The sequence below is a fragment of the Rhamphochromis longiceps genome, linkage group LG23 (assembly GCF_057381845.1).
Source record: "Rhamphochromis longiceps isolate RC_006_pf linkage group LG23, R_longiceps_female_GT1.1, whole genome shotgun sequence".
In the NCBI taxonomy this organism is placed as follows: domain Eukaryota; kingdom Metazoa; phylum Chordata; class Actinopteri; order Cichliformes; family Cichlidae; genus Rhamphochromis; species Rhamphochromis longiceps.
Genome location: NC_140578.1, coordinates 42,586,513 through 42,603,568, shown reverse-complemented (window position 1 = coordinate 42,603,568; position 17,056 = coordinate 42,586,513). Strand labels below are relative to the sequence as shown.

Here is a 17,056-nt window from a genome sequence, read left to right as displayed (position 1 = left end):
GACTCTGGTGCACTATTATTTGTTAATCTTGTTTTAAGACCATCATTATTTCAGCATGTTGCCAATAAGCATTGTTTGTCAGATCTGGTTTAAGAACCATGCAGTCCAGCTACAGCAGGAATGAGACAGCAGCTAAGAGACGAGATGTCATTTAAATGTAGGGATAACAGCATAGTTTTACAGAAGAAGCAGTCGCACTCGCAGTGATGTTGTTCAAATGAGTGTCACAGCTTCCCCATATTTAAACAAAGTAACAAATGTAAGCAAATGGCATAAAATTAGAAACCCAACTTTGTTGTTTGTTTATTTAATGATGTAACATTATTATTATTATTATTATTATTATTATAGTTTAATGTCAAAGTGAATAATACACCCAAAAATGAATCAAGCTGGCTTACTAATAAGAAAGTATACCAACTCATTGTGCCAGAACAATCCAGCAACTTCTCAATTAAAAAATGAAGCTATGATTACCTTACATCTTATGATCAGCTGCAATTGTTTAGAGTAGCTACACAGCATTTACTTTATGTGTTAAGAAACACACCTCTCAGCTACTGTTTACATTTCTGTGCCAGGGACTGCACAGGTCCTGGTACTTCCATGTTCATTTAAACAATGTCCCGCAACATGAATAGTGAACATGAAGCTTATGCATAAGTTCAGTAAGTAACATCTGTAATCAGTTTCTCTGGGTGTTCAGTCTCTTCTGTCAATTTCAATACTGTCCTCTTTACTCTAGTCTAATCTACTTCCTGCTCGCCTTCTTTGGGCCAATCAGCCTCCAGTCTGTGTGGTTTAAATCTCTGCTCACTGTTATTCTACCTTTCAGACTGTAATTTGTGCAACCGACCTCCTCTCTATCTCCATCTCACAGACACTTCAGTCAGAGCTCCATCAAAGGTTCAGTCTTTATCTTCACCACCCCCAGCATCTAGACACTGGGGGGTCCTGTCCTAAATCCAGTCACTGCTGGGGCTCCGTTCTGTCATCAGAGTCTAATCGCCAAATTCATTCATTTCTTCATTTCAGTAAATCATGTTCAATTCTTTCAAGTGATCTCTCCTTATTGAAATCCTGCACTGTGCAACTTGAAGTTTGAAGTCCCTTGAAGTGAATCATTATCTGCTGTATGTAAATATTTTGAACTGAATGCAAGTAATCTTAACCATAACCCCTAAAAAAATCAAAGTACAAATAATATAAATCTAATGGACCTAAGACTGAGCCTTGGGGAGCTCCTCAAGTAACCTACATGCACAATGAATGGTGAATGGATGGGCTGTACATGGGTGAACTAAGTCATTTACGTAAGTAAAATAGTTTTTAAGATGTTCTGCCTTAGCGCAGTGGCTTATTTTTTTAACATGAACTAAAATAATAATGATAACAGTATATAAGTAAATACCGTTTATCATATGCGTCTCTTTCGTCTGGCCCGGACACAACAAACTGTGGCAGTGACGATCACCAAAATAAGAAGACCTGATGGAGAATAACATCAATTGTATTACACATGGAAAAAATAGAGAATTCATTGGTTTTGTATGTGAAGCTTGATTTCAATGCTTTTCAGAGTATAATCTGACGACTGCACAGAACATGACACGTACCTGCTCCGCCTCCTATGAAAACCCAGATGCTAATTCCAAATAATTCATTAGGAAAAGCTTCAGGAATAAAACAAGAGAATAAGAAATAGATTTTATCATGACATGAGTGTAAAATGGTCAGTGTCATAACTATTTGAATGGACAGTTGATAGAAATAATACTTACAGGGTTTTGAGCACTTTTGTGCAGCAGGGTCACTGATCTCAGAGCTGATGGAGTTTGAAACATTGCAAAAGAAGCGAGTGTTTACCACATCGTCGGTTTTCATTGTAAGTGTCTCTCCTGATCCCTGCAGCTTGTTTTCCTCGTTAAACCATTTAAATTCCAGATTATTGTATTTCTGTTGAAGAAAAGACGATTAATGGATTTGCTAAAGTTTTAAACCTCCAAGTATAAGAGCAAGCATACTAAATATATTTTGACAGCAAATATATTTTTTTAAATTTTATTTAGTTATCCAGTGTGTGTGTGTGTGTGTGTGTGTGTGTGTGTGTGTGTGTGTGTGTTTCAGTGTCAGGATCAGAAAAAGGCTTGTAACAATCTTTCTTTTGAACTTGCAAAATTACAGCTTTACTTTAAAACTGTAGTTTATAATGTCATTTTCTTGCCTGTGTCAGTAATTAATTGAGAAAAATAAAACAAAAAGATGACTGAGAACAGTCAGTACTATAGAGCTGGTTGTTTGGCAGAGAAATTCTTAACCACATCTAAGTATATTTTGCTGTAAGCAGAGTCTTCATGACGAAAGAAAATCTGTGGGAAAAGTGACTTCAGGGACTTTGAGTGTGCCATGATTAGCTCTACAATGACCTCATAGTCAAGTCAAAACATGACTGAAAGACAATTGTTGCCCACAGGTTAGAAAATAGAGATCAGTTTTGCTTTCCCTGCACTCTGCCTTTATTATCATATATTGACATAATAAAAACATGCAAATATGAGCCTAATTCATACATGCATTAAAAAAGCTGGTTCCTGAAGTTAGCACTTAGTTCAATTCATAAAATGAGTTTGTCGACAGATAAACACATAATTATGCTCAGACATATATATATGTATATACGTCTGAGCATAATATACACATATATATATAGATGTATATATATACATCTATATATATATACATATATATACATCTATATATATACATCTATATATATATAGATGTATATATATGTATATATATATACATCTATATATATATGTATATATAGATGTATATATATATAGATGTATATATATACATCTATATATATATATATATATATAGATGTATATATATACATATTTGTGTATATACATATATAGATGTATATATATACATCTATATATATATACATCTATATATACATATATATATGTATGTATATATATATAGATGTATATATATACATACATATACTGAAATCAAATGAAATGTATTCAACATTGTTCTCACCTGACTAACAGAGCACGTAAATGTAACTTCGGACTCGCCCGTACAGTTCACTGTCACGTGGGGTTTCTGCACTGAGCATAGAAGATTTGGTTGCATCAGTATTAAATACACATTGATTTCACAACAAAGTTATCATCTATTGGACCAAACAGGCCACAAACATCGTTTGAATCTTTGAATAGAAAAGAAGAAATGGCAAGAGAGTAACATGAAAAACTGTGCTTCAAAAGTCCTGAACTGTCACTTTCACAGTCAATCAAACATCTAAACTAAGGCAGCAGAAAAGTGTATTTCTGTCAACACAAGACAGCAAACAATTCAGAAATAAATCGATTAATCAATAAATAAATCAGTAAAATTAATTTTAACCTGAAACGTTTCTTTTTTCTTGTCTTTTCTATTTCACACTCTCTACAGCAGACAGACCACACTGGACACCACAGCATAAACAACACTTCCGTGCAAAAGTGTCTACGTTGCATTGTTTGAATGACTACCGAGCGCGTAAACTGTCTGACTTCCTGCATGTCCCAGGTACTTTCAGTGACCTTTTGTGACAATATACTTGCAAAACTACAAAATCTGTGAGGAAATGTGCTTCTCTTCATATACAGATACAGTGAATTAGATACAACTCAGTGACTATCAGCTGATATTTCATAATAAATTTTGCCCTTCCTGGTCTGTAGTCACATCAGATCAGACAGTGATTTTTAATTGTTCAGGTTGATTTTTAAATAGATTTTCTTTACTTGTTTACATTTTTGTGAGCACTGAACCCAGTTTGGACGTTCAGTCTGAAGCTGATAAACGTCTATAAAATGAAACTGTAGGTGTCCTGCACACAGCGCTTCACCTCCTCACTGATGCTGCATGATTATATTATATCCTGTTTTCTTTCTTCAGACCACAGTCTGCAGAGAAGTCATGCACATCTGCACATGCACAAGTGATGCAAAGTTTTTCATCAATTGTGAGCAAAACATCTTTTGTTGTGAATATAAATTTGTATCACTTATACTTACTGGGCTTGTAGCAGTTTTGTTGAACAGGCAGACTGATCTCAGAGCTGACCGGGTTGGAAACATTGCAAGAGAAATTAGCATTTAGCACATCTTTGGCTACTCTGGTCAGTGTCTTCCCTTTTTCTTCCAACATTTCACCATCCATTAACCATGTGATATTCTCATTCTGTGGAAGACAATGTTATTTTCAAGGAGTGTGTGTTTATTGAACTCAGGGAAAAAAAAGAAAATATTACTGATCACGGGGCTGATAGTTTATCAGAGTCTCAGCAAGTGAACTTGAATTTAAAGAGGATCAGGAAATCTCTAGAAAAGCTATTTAGTGGATTTTGAGCCTCTTAACTAAAGTTGTGACCTGAGAAAAAGAGAACGGTCATCCACAGCAGCCTGCCATCATGATTTAACTTAACCTACCTACACTCTGGCAATCGGTAAATGGGCTGGTTCTTATTCTGATTCTCCCTTGTTGACATGTTTGACTTGTTTGAAGAATAAGAATAAGGATAAGTAAAGAAAAAAAAGAACATTTTACTTACCTGACCAACACTGCAAGTAAAATTGACATGTCCATTATCTGTACACGTCTTTGTCGTCACAGTGGGCTTCTGCACACGGTCTGAGTAAAGCAAATTAGATTATATCAACAGTATATTAGGCAAGGCTGATAACACATTAATCAAAAAAAGAACAAGAAATATTGCTGCATGAAAAATCTGAGGAGTGGCTTCAGAATATTAACGTTAATATCTTAATGTGTTTGTACATACACATTCGCCTCTGTCAGTGCGCCCCAGGGTGGCTGTGGCTACAATGTAGCTGCCATCACCAGTGTGTGAATGTGTGTGTGAATGGGTGGATGACCGGTTGTGTAAAGCGCTTTGGGGTCCTTAGGGACTTGAAAAGTGCTATATAAATACAGGCCACAATGTATTTTTACCTACCTAATACACACAAATGCACACTCTGTAAGTTTCCCCCCACATTTATTCCCTCTGTGCTGTGAACCTCTGGTCTGTATCGTCCTGACATGTCTACAATAACAAGTACTGTTGATTGATAAAACTGAACAGTGACTTCATAATAAAACCAAAGATTTTACTTTTAATTATAGTATCTGACTAAAACAGCTTCTGATGGATCAGCACACTTTCTTGTTGTGATATAAGTAGTACAAACACAATGAATATATGTATAATGTGTTGTTACTTACCTAATACACACAAATGCACACTTGGTAAATCCCCCGCATTTATTCCCTCTGTGTAAACCTCTGGTTTGTATCGTCCTGACTTGTCTTTGGTGAGTTGTGTCAGCTTTAGTGATCCAGTTGAATCAACATCATCATTTTTCCCTGTGGTCACCTGTTTCTGTCTGCGATAAAAGATTACTCTTGTGTCCTTGAGCCATTTCAGGTTATCTGATTCCTTCAACTTATATCCAAGTGGCACAGTAAAGCTTGATCCTGTTGCAGCGTACACACAATCATCCTGAGAGCCTGAAAGATAAAGAAACATCTTGAGGAAAAAATAAAAATAGTCATGCTAGAAAAGTCTAGTTTTCATCAACAATCATATCTCAAGTTATCATATTTGAAGGAAATTATTATCTTCTTTTGGCTTATGAGCTAGAAAACCTTTTTAGTGAGGAAAAAGACAAAATATGATAATAAGAGGAAAGAGCAGCACAATAATCAGCAGCAGCAAATCATAACAATGATATTGGCAAAAACTGAAACAGGCTATGTTCACATAGATATATTTAAGATATATATATATATATATATATAAAATATATCTATGTATATATATATATATATATATATATATATATATATATATATATATATATATATATATATATATATATATATATATAGACAAATAAACAAAACAGAAACATGGAAATCTAAAATAGTATGTGATGCTTTGGGTATTTTACAGGTGTCACGGACAACAGATAAAGTATTTGTGGAGTCTTGAAGAATTATTGTTGGAAACTGACATGTTAAAAATACTTTGAACTTTAAAAAAAACATAACCAGTAAGTTTAGAAAGAAAAGCTAAAAATATAAACACGAACACAATAATTTGTACCGTACCTGTGGAGACGATGGAGAAGCAGGAGAGCAAAAACACAACGATGGTGGCAGCAGAAGGCATCTTCTTCATTACATTCAGCTACAAAGAACAGCCGCTTTCCAGTATTGAGGTTATTTCCTGTCAGTGCACAGTAACATCACATAGTTTATGTGTGTGTGCCACCGTACATGTTTGTGTGTGCGCATGTACAGCTTTGAAAGGAAGTGATCCAAGAGGTCTCACAGTCTCACAGATAAAGAGCAAAGCAAGCAAAGCAAATGTCACACTTAGAAAACAGAGAGTGCGTCAAGTTTAAGTTTGGTTGCTCCTGCAAATATACACAAACATACTGCGTGATCTCCAGTTAGAGATATTCAACAAATAACCAACAATTCAAACGCTGAAATATTAAAAATGATGTGGTGACAAATATGTTAGAGCATAAAATGTTTTTTTTGTAATTACTTTCAAGCAAAAGTACACAAATGAGACTGAAAATGAAAATAAAGACTCCATCATGAGCTCATAAGTTTAAACATATATTTTTGTATTCTTTAGACTTTAGACATTAAGAATGAACTACTGTGAATCTAATAGGAGAAATAACGCCATATGATTTGAATTTGAGATTTCCAGTTGAACACCTGCAGCTAAAAAGGTCAAAACTCTAATCATGTTGAGGTTTAAGCATCGTACCGCTGAAGGTTTGACATGATGAAAGGTCACCGCACGCGTTTTAGCTCTCAGTCTAACATACACATGAACATACACATGAATGAGAGCTCTGCTTTTGCTTGAGTGCATGTTGTTTTTGTGCTGCCGTGCTGCCTCAGGGGAAAGTGACCCTCGTTTGTAGCTCATGGCTCATGGTTCCCTGACACCAACCTGAGCTAGCTGTAACTCTGTAGAGCTAAGACTTTTTGGTGATCTGCATTTTATCAAAAATGATTTGTCAGGTTCTCTGGAAGTGAGTGAGCATCATCAAAGTTTTTTTTTTTTAATGTCCAAATGTTAATTAATTAAAATTAGGGCAATCGCTGTCCTGGATTTTAGACCCTGAATATTCTGTTTTCAGACAGGAATTGCTTTTGTTGTTCAACAGTCACTATTCTGACTGTAGTTTGTTTTTTGATCGTAACAGTTCTCAGGTTTTAGGTTTCCATGTTTTCTCTTTGTTTTTGATCTTATGCTTCTATGTGTTTAGTCTTATGGTCATTTGTATATTCCTATTTCTGTCAGTGGTTAGAGTTATATTTCCCAAATTCCCTTCTGTTGTCAAGTTTTCTTCTTTGTCATGTGATTTTTCTCATTAGTTACTTCCGGTTTGATCATGGTAGTTCTTTCTCTCTCATGTAGTGTGTTTAACTTTGCTCCTCTTGTCTTGTTACCCTGATTTAGTTTAGATGTGTTTAGTTCCAGCTGTGTCTCAGCCCCCACTGGCCCACAGTGTGTTTGTGTGTATTTAAAGCCTCTGATTGCTTTTTACTGTTGATTGTTTTCCACGTTTGTCTTCTCTGGTGTCTCCTGGTTTAAATTTATGACTTTATCAGTCTTGGACTTCTCTGCAAAGCCTGAATAGAGTTTTGTTTTTTTGTTCATGAACTCTGTCCACAGGGTCATTGTTCACACATCACATGACACAAGAGAAAAGGTTAATAATGTTTAATAACAGATTAATAACAGAATATTAGTAGTCTTTCTTTTCTTCTACTCTCAGAAAAAAGGTGCAAGTTTCCGTCGCCACAGATGAAGTACACTTTATAACTCTGCTGAATGCTATACAGTACAGTGTATACAGTATTGCAAACTCATTATTCAAACAATCACTCAATCAATCAATCAATCAATCAATCAATCAATCAATCAATCAATCAATCAATCAATCAATCAATTCAAAGGTTACTCTAAATTTTTAAAATCAGTATAAAGAAGGAGTCTTTTCACTTCCTGTTTCTCAGATGTTTTACAATAAAAGCCTTGAAGCTCCGTACGTCTCCAGTCCCCATCAGCCGTCTCTGTTTTTTTGTCGGGTCCCACTGCTAAATCCCTCACCCTGCTACACTGCAAAGCAAAACTTCAGTTTCAGTCTGACTTTGAATTCAAAATGAAGGTTTCTGTGCACAAATGCAAGAAGACACAACTGTGATTTAAACAGACGGTAAATATTTGTATGCTAATTATGTCGTAAACAAACTGCAGATCTGTGAGTTCAAATATGTTTACTCTCCAAGGCTATAGGAGTTTATCTACCTGTAGATGTTTAACAATAAGATACAAATACACAAATGGGCAATGAAGTACCACTTGTGTCGTGTGGTTTAACACCTCTCTGCAGATACTGATCACACAGGAAGAAGCAGGAAGCACACTGAAGTAGTGTGTCCTTTAAAAAAGGGGGGTTTCATATCATATAGCAGCTCCGGTCTTCTTATGGCCTTGGTTTTAGTACCTTAAACTTGTTCCTCCATCGGTCTGTGTTTGCATGCCCATTACACAGGATGTGACAGCCTCACTATGGTGCTCTGAAACATTTCCAGTGACTTGCACCACACAACTCTGGTCTTTCCAAGTTGCAGCACTATGATTGTCCGTGAAAACAGGTCTCCATCCACTGAGGGATGGCAAAATGGAGACACCTTTCATATCTGAGTTTGTGCAGATATACAACCAAAGACTTAATTTGTGTCGCAGCCTCAGGAGGAAAGGCCTTTTCTCTCAATAGCTTCAAGTCAAGTTGTTCAAGCTGACATCCTTCACAAAGTTATAAAAACTCTGTAGTTCATCAAACGATCTGCTGTACCCAGTGTGGAGCAACGTCCTGTAAGCCTGGCTTCTAAATAACATAACTTTGCAGTTCTTTAAAATATTGTTTTCCATCTTTTCTATATGGTAAACTGTATTATGTACATCAGTACACTATTGGCATACTGTTTATTCAAATTCATCTTCAAAGAGGTCACCTGACAACATTTAGTGTAGCTATTATTGTAAATGAGTCACAGTTAATAACAGGTTTAGTGATTACCATGTCATGGACACTCTGCTACTGAACTGTTTTGGGGTAACAAATTGTGTTTCTGATGTATTTCTATTTCTTTTTATCGATTCAATTATTCTCCAACATGTTGAGTCACTGTCCACAAGCACGCTGATGACGGCAGAAGCCGCAGAAGGCAGCAGCACGTTATCTGATATCAGAAAAGCAAAATGTTCACGCCCCTCAGTTTTTAAAGTAATCAGGATTTTTTTTACTTACTTGTCTATTTGAAACGGTGCCAACTGAAAATCCTTGTGTCCTCTCTGCTGAGTGATTCTGACCCACAGTTTCAGTCTTTTTCAAACCCCCCTCTTCCCCTTTTTTGTTTGCCTTGACAGCAAGACTCTCTCTCTTTTGTGTGGTAGAGTTTCCAAATGTGGTCTAGTGTAACACTATTAATGGACACGTATGAAGCTTCCAGAATGAAAAAGAAACGGGTTCCCAGAACCCAGTAGTTGGAGCAAATAGTTGGTTAATGGGGATGTTTTGCAAAATAATAACTTAATTTGCTTCTTCAAAAGCTCAAAATTACATTCAGTAAAACTACAAAATGATATAAAAAAGGTACCTTACACTACTCACACTTGTTCACAGGGTGGCGCCATTGCATTACATATGTGTGCAAACTGGAAGAACCCTTATTGTATTATAACTGTAATACTCCATGAAATATGAATTTATAGAAATATACTGTATGTGAGCAGCTGGATGACCAACTGTAAAATGACTTAACCTCCTGTAATAAGACACAAGTACAATCACATCATATTTCATATATAAGACATATTTTTGATTAATTTTGTTTATTAAATGAAATTATTTTGTGATTATACTCACATCAGTCATGATTGTGAAGTTGTTGAATTTTAAGTTACAAGACTAAAAAGTGGAATTTATGTATGTAAAAGAAGAACAGGGATGAAAGCAGCTCCTGGGCATTATTAATTCAATCTGAGTATGTGGTTGATTGATTGATTGTCACAAAAAACACTGGCTTCTTCTTTGAGTCCTGATGTGATCTTGTGATGGAGCGAGTTTGTGGCAGCAGCAGAACAAACAAACATCACATTGTACTGTTAAATGATTTCTCTCGATGGGTGTCTCTGCCAAGGCTGCCCTTATCTGTGTATCAGCCAATCAGAGTATTTCAGGTGAGCTCATCATCGTATCAAAATCCTTTAAATAGCTGCAGTCATACATTTCATCTGGTCTGTCTCAAACCAAATTGTCCTCGCTCTTGTTTCTATTCTGCAGATGGCAGGACTTTTGATCTGACGCATAGTCTGAGTGCGTGACGTAAACAACAACAAAGATATTGTCTGTCATCCTGAGAGTTTTTAAATTAGAAATAAGAATCACATGAATCACATGAGAAATTACATCTGTTATGCTACAAAAGTCCTCTTACAGCCAAGATGAACCTGCCCAGCAGAAACTGCAAATATTTTCCTTCAAAATGAAAGATTTAAAAGTCAAAGCCTGTCTGAAGCCTGGATAACGGGATAATGTTTGTCTCTCTCTCCAGACCACAGTTTCCACAGAAGTCAGGCTCTAGTTTTATTTGTGTAGCTGACCAACTGCTGCTGCTGCTGTTGTCTCTGTTCCTGACTGGCTCAAAGGAAACTCCTCCTTGTCTATTAAAATAAGCACAGACAGGTTGCACCTGGATAATTACCTTACATGGAATTACTGCACCCAATCTGTGCATGATATTTAGTTTGTGTGTTAAGAAATAGAAATGTAACCGTTTGTATTACATTTCTGTGCCCCATAGACTGCATGGATACAGAAATACAGATTTTATAACTAAGAGAACAATGACCCTGTAACCCTATAATTAAAAAAAATAATCACAACACAGCCAAATTAATAATTTGAAATTAAACATTAAGAGTCTCACACATAAATAAGTGTTAGGTATTAAATGGGAAAAAACATCCAAAGAAAAAGGTAGAAACTGTGTTTGTTCCCCCCAACATTTAAATAATTTAATTATAAATAATTTAATTAAATGGTCCTAACACTGAGCCTTGATTGCTCCACAAGTAACCTTTACGTACTGCACAATAGTGACTGGGAGGTTATGAGAGACATCAAGTGTAACATAAACTGGCCTTGAGCTTCTACCTGAGATCAGAGGTTTTTATTTTAAAAATAAATTAAAATAATATCAATCGTAATATAAATAAATGCAAACATACATAAATAATAAATCTTACCTCTTATTGCATATTTATTTTTCTGTGTGAGGCTGGTTGCACAAACAATGACAGTGAGGAGCAACAACAGAAAAAAACCTGATGAGTGCAAAAAATAAGAGCAAATTGTATTACTTGTAAAAAACTGGAAAAAATTAAGAATGTGCTCATTTTATTTCAGCATTTATATAAAAAATGTATGGGCTTTATACAGAAGTTGAAACCTACCGGCTCCAAAGCGCACAAAAACCCAGATGTTTGGTCCAGATTTTTCACCAGCGACATCTACAAAGTAAAACACAAAGAGAAAAATCTAAGGTTATTGTAAAATGAGTATCATAAAATTGTCATTTCAATCTTTTAAAGTACAGTTAATTGTAGATACTACTCACAAAGCTTTAAGCATTCTTGGTAAACAGGCTCACTGATGGCAAAGCTGACGGGGTTAGAAACATTACAAGCGATGGGGAGGTTCATCACATCTTCAGCTTTTTTTGTTAGCGTGTCCTTCAGATTTCCTGTTAACTCTTTATCCGTTGTAAGCCATTTATATTCCAAATAGTTTTCCTTCTTTAGAAGAAATTATGATTAAGATATTAATTAAATAGTTAAAAATAAAAGTGTAGAAGTTCTGGAAAGTAAAAATACTTTAAGATATTTATTATTTTCTTAAGGTTTAAATGAACAAATATGCAAAGCATATATGAAAAACAAGAAAGCTCAGAAAAACTGAGAAATTGATCTCTCTCCATATCTGATGAAAGACATGTCATATGTAGGTGGAGTTAGATATCAAGGAGGATCAGGAAGTCTCTGAAAAGGCAGTATAGTGGTGTCTGAGCCACTTGTAAACACCTTGTCATTAACTAATGATGTGATCAAAGAGCATGAGAAGCAGCCCAACTTTCATCAAATCATAACATCATTGATACAGCAGCATCTGTGAGTGAATGGTTGTCGTCAGCACAGTTTAAATCATGCTCGGTTTGGGGGGGAAAAGAAATAAAGTCCATTGTCTACAGATTCCTAAAATGCATGATATGTGTTAACTGTTTGAAAAGAACTCAAATTAAATATTGTCCTCACCTGATCAACACTGCAAGTGAAACTCACATTTATCGTAGAGCCTGTGCATTTCATCGTTACGTTTGGCTTCTGCACAGGGTCTGAGTAAAAAAAGAAAAGAAAAAAAGATTATATCAACCTTTTTCTAAGTATATTTGTTTAGCTAGAAGAAGCATATTTACAATGGGTTGTTACCTACCTAATACACACAAACTCAAGCTCAGTAAATGTGCTACATTTCTTCCTTCTTCGTCATAAACTATAGGCGCGTATTGTCCCGAATTGTCTTTCATCAGTTTTGTCAGCTTTAGTGATCCAGTTGAATCAACAAAGAAGTCTTTCCTTGTGTTCCTCTTGGTCCGCTTGTCTAATTTGCTATTAAAGATTATTGTTGTGTTGTGGAACCATCTCAGGTTCTCAGATTCCTGCAACTTATGCTTAAGGGGCACAGTAAAACTTGAGCCTGTTGCAGCGTACTCATCACAACCATCCTGAGAGTCTTTGAAAGAGAAAACGAAGTAAGTATCATCAGAAACTTTAGGTTAGCCATGTTAGAAAAGCTCTGTACAGTTATAAGTATATTTATCAAATATTCAATGAAATTATGATCTTTTTATGTCAACTTTAGAGCTCTAATTTTAGGCATTTCATAGTTTCAACGCTACTATATATCTGCACCGCATCTCAGACCACTCTAGCGGACTGTTTTTGTCCACTAGAGTGGGATTTTCCACGGCATATTCTGCACCACCTCTCTGTGCGTTCATCATTTGTTTGAAGCCAGCTCACCTCCTGCAACCACTTTTCTGAGAATACGCGCTTCTTTTGCGGTTCAAACTCCTGACATTTCTTTGGAGGTGGAGGAGCACCACAGTAATTGCTTAAAGGAGTTTGCTTCTCCGACATCTTTAAGAGTTCTAAACAAATGTCTGTCCTCCTCCAGAAAATCTTATGTATGCAAACGTGCGTTTCAACTTCTTAGCTGGTGCGCGTCTTTTATTTTGAAAGCGCATTCGCACCTGTGGACCACCTATGTGCACCCCTGGTTATATCAGCCCTATATACAGTATGAACCTGCCTAGTAGAAACATTTCATGCTTATTTTCTTATTTTTCTTTAAACTGTGCTTTTTTTGACATTAGTCTACCTGTAGGAGGTTTCTTAGCAGGTAGCATTGGCTCTAAATACAAACATATAGCACAAGCACTGCTACCTTCCAAACCTTTAGCGTTACAGAACATTTTAATAAATTGTCTACCTACAATTTCTCTGATTGTTTACAAAACTACACTATCTGTCTTTTTTTTTTTCTAAGCGGTGATTAAAGTTTTAATGAATGCAGCCTTGACAGTAATTTAACATATTCGTTCCTTTCACGACAAAAGGTTGGTGTAGTTTGTGATTCAAATTCAATTGTTCTTTACTCAAAAGTAATTTGAAAATTCTTAATTTAATCAGGATAATTTAAATAACAAAGCGATCTACTGATGATCAAATAGCAATGGCAAAAAAACAAAAACCAACTAAATAAGCAGACAAAAAAAAAAAATAAATAAATAAAATAAAAACTACATATATCAATCACCTGGATCACCTGTTGAGAAAGAAAAAAGAAAACAAGCAGAAGAAAACGAGAGCAATACAATAAACAACATCACAATGATATATGGGAATATAACAGCAAATACTAAATATTAAACATTATTTTGACAGACTACACTGTCTGTCAAAAGGTGGAGGGGGTGGAGGGGGGTCCAGTACAATGCACAATGCAAAATATAATACAATGTCTAAGTTGACGAATCATTGACAGTCAGCTGATGTTTTAGAATATCGTCTGACACTAAAGGCCTAGTCACTTAGAGCTGTTCAAATACTAGTTATTACCTATATAGACTGATTTGTGTTTGGTTGGTTTCCTTTCTATTCTAAATTTTTGTGCACACGCAACAGCGTTTGTCCTTCAGACTGATTGTACAGCGGACTATGAAATGAAACTCTGTGGGCGTCCTGCCTTGTCACTTGTCACTTGAGGTTGGATAATTATATGTTCTATCTTCACACCACAGTCTGCATAAAAGCCATGCACACATAAACGTGTAGTAAAAGTGACTCAGCTTTGCAGTACAGTGCAACTTTGTATTCTTTATTATTAAAAAGTCTCAAAAGTTGAATGGAAATTAAAACTAAAACAAAAAAATGACTCCAGTTTGTCAGCAATTGTAACCATAATGAATTTGATTTGTCAATATTTAGACAGTTAGAAGGGAAATTGAGTAAACAAATACTTACGGGGCGCATAGCAGTTTTGTTGAACAGGCAGACTCAGCTCAGAGCTGACGGGGTTCGAAACATTACAAGAGAAACTGGCATTTACTACATCTTTGGCTACTCTTGTCAGTGTCATCTCTTTTTCTTTCAACCTTTTACCCTCCATCAGCCATTCGATTTTAAAATCATTCTGCAGAAGAAAATATCAATCATGGATTGGCATCATTCAGGGTTTAATCTTAAACCTCAAGTTTTTACAGCTTATAGAAGTCAAAGTTCAGCCAAGTCTGCTTCAGTCATGTGGGTAAAGATAATAAAATGCAAAATTGAATGTGTAATATGTCAAGGTCAAAGGTCAGACATCAGCATGTAGTAATACAAGAAGACTGACGCCAGGGTGTTGTAATAACATCATCATAGAACACCAAGTTTTAGTATAGCCCTTGCCCTTAAGGGGGAGTTGCACTCTTTAAGTGCTCTTGTTTGTTTTTATTAGTGTGTGAAATTTGTAAACACAAACAATTACAAAATTACAAAGATGGGAAAATATCACTCCTAAATAAATTCTTAACCATATCTTAGTATCTTTATCAGCAAGTGTAGCTAAATCTTCCAGAGGATGAGGACGTCTCTGAAAGAGTTGGTGAAGTTAACAGTAAACTTTAAGCTAATTTAAACTTTAAGGAAAATATGCCTGGTATAATCTGAATGTACACCAATCAAGTACACTTCATTTGACCAGATTTTGTTAAATGTAACATTTTATCTTGTACTTATATAACAAAATTACATGGAAAATTTACATCCAATTAAAAGAGTTAACATCAGCATTTAGGCAGAGGAAAACATTGTCATTTAAATCTAAATTAAAGACATGAAATATTATTCTTACCTGACTAACAACACAAGTAAATTTGACTTCTGACTTGTTTAGACACATTATCTTCACTTTGGGCTTCTGTGCACGGGCTGAGAAGAGAAGATTTGATTATAGCAATACCATCAGAAAGTACTGCTGATAAAATATTAAATAAACAATGAATACACAGGAACTAATAACAGATGCCGATTCATCAATACACATTTAATGAGTAGCAAAATACATTATTAAACTATATCAGCTTTTGTAAAAACACTCAGCTGATAAGGTAACACAGTGGCATGTTTTCAGGTGACTGCAACCTTTTATCTCTGCTCCAGATAAGGTATAAATAGTAATGCAAAAGGAACGATTATATATTCATAGAACCAGAATAACTCTAATCTGGTGTCACCTACCCAAAACACATAAACGTGTGATTTTCATATTGCTTTCTAATGCTCCATCTTGACTGTAAACCTTTGGGATGTAGTTTCCTGAGTCATTTGCATCTAGATTTGTCAGTTTTAGGGATCCATCTGGATTAATGTCGTCCTTTTTTCCCTTGACATATATGGGATTAGGAGATTTGTTTTTTCTTTGCTCAAAGATTATTGTATCATTGTGCTTCCATTTTAAAACTGACGCTTTGTCCAGCTTGTGGTTCAGAGGCACAACAATGTTGTCACCTATTGTACCGTACAGGTTGCAAACATCCTGGGAATCTTTGAATCAGAAAGAATAAGAAAAAAAACCCACACAATCACATGACAAATTAGATGAATCATAAAACAAAAATTTGGGACAAGAAGACAACTTGATCTACATAATAAACACAGACGCAAACTTTGTAAAAAATCCCACACTTCCTCTCTCTTCCTGAAACAACATAGCACTGTACTGTCAACTTTGTTTTGTCAACTTTAGAGCGCCACTTGAATCAATATCATCATTTTATTATTATCATTATTATCATTATTATGTTGTGGTGCCATCTCAGGTCATCTGAGTCACTTAAAGTAAAACCTGCGTCTCTTACTTACTGTACTACCATCCCGAGAATCTTTGAAATAGAAAGAAAGGTGAAGAAAGGCAATAAGATAAGCAATGCTCTACCATATTTTGCTGTCGACCTTTAGACCACAATCTGCAAGCATTGCAAATCTAAACGTGCACTGAAAATGACTTCAGTTTGTCAGCACTTGTAAGCATAATGTGTTTGATTTGTAAATGTTTAGACACTTGGAACTGAAACTGAATAACCTAATCCGGTCTTTAAGTGATGGCGTGATGCATCCTGCTTCCGGACCCAAAGTAGTCTGCATTTAATAAGGCTGTTGTGTTTTTAACATGTTTTAATGCTTTGTATCTTGTTCCATTTAATCTCAGCAAGCCCCTAAAAACAGTCAATGATCACTGTCGGCTTCTCTCAGGTTTTATTTCTGCTAATAATTTCAAAGTTCCGTTTT

General features: G+C 35.5%; 1 protein-coding gene across 1 annotated transcript in view; it reads right to left on the bottom strand.

Moving 5' to 3' along the window:
* The window catches only part of LOC146642700 (T-lymphocyte surface antigen Ly-9-like), a 66,825-nt gene that overhangs the window by 1,323 nt on the left and 48,446 nt on the right, over positions 1-17,056 (bottom strand). Inside the window, exons 6-13 of the mRNA XM_085397887.1 lie at positions 5,348-5,574; positions 5,021-5,084; positions 4,616-4,695; positions 4,080-4,245; positions 3,055-3,125; positions 1,782-1,956; positions 1,617-1,673; positions 1,412-1,488 (exon numbers count right to left, since the gene is read on the bottom strand). Coding sequence (XP_085254013.1) covers positions 1,418-1,488; positions 1,617-1,673; positions 1,782-1,956; positions 3,055-3,125; positions 4,080-4,245; positions 4,616-4,695; positions 5,021-5,084; positions 5,348-5,574 — 911 coding nt within the window. The 3' untranslated portion in view covers positions 1,412-1,417. The remainder of the gene's footprint in view (positions 1-1,411; positions 1,489-1,616; positions 1,674-1,781; positions 1,957-3,054; positions 3,126-4,079; positions 4,246-4,615; positions 4,696-5,020; positions 5,085-5,347; positions 5,575-17,056) is intronic.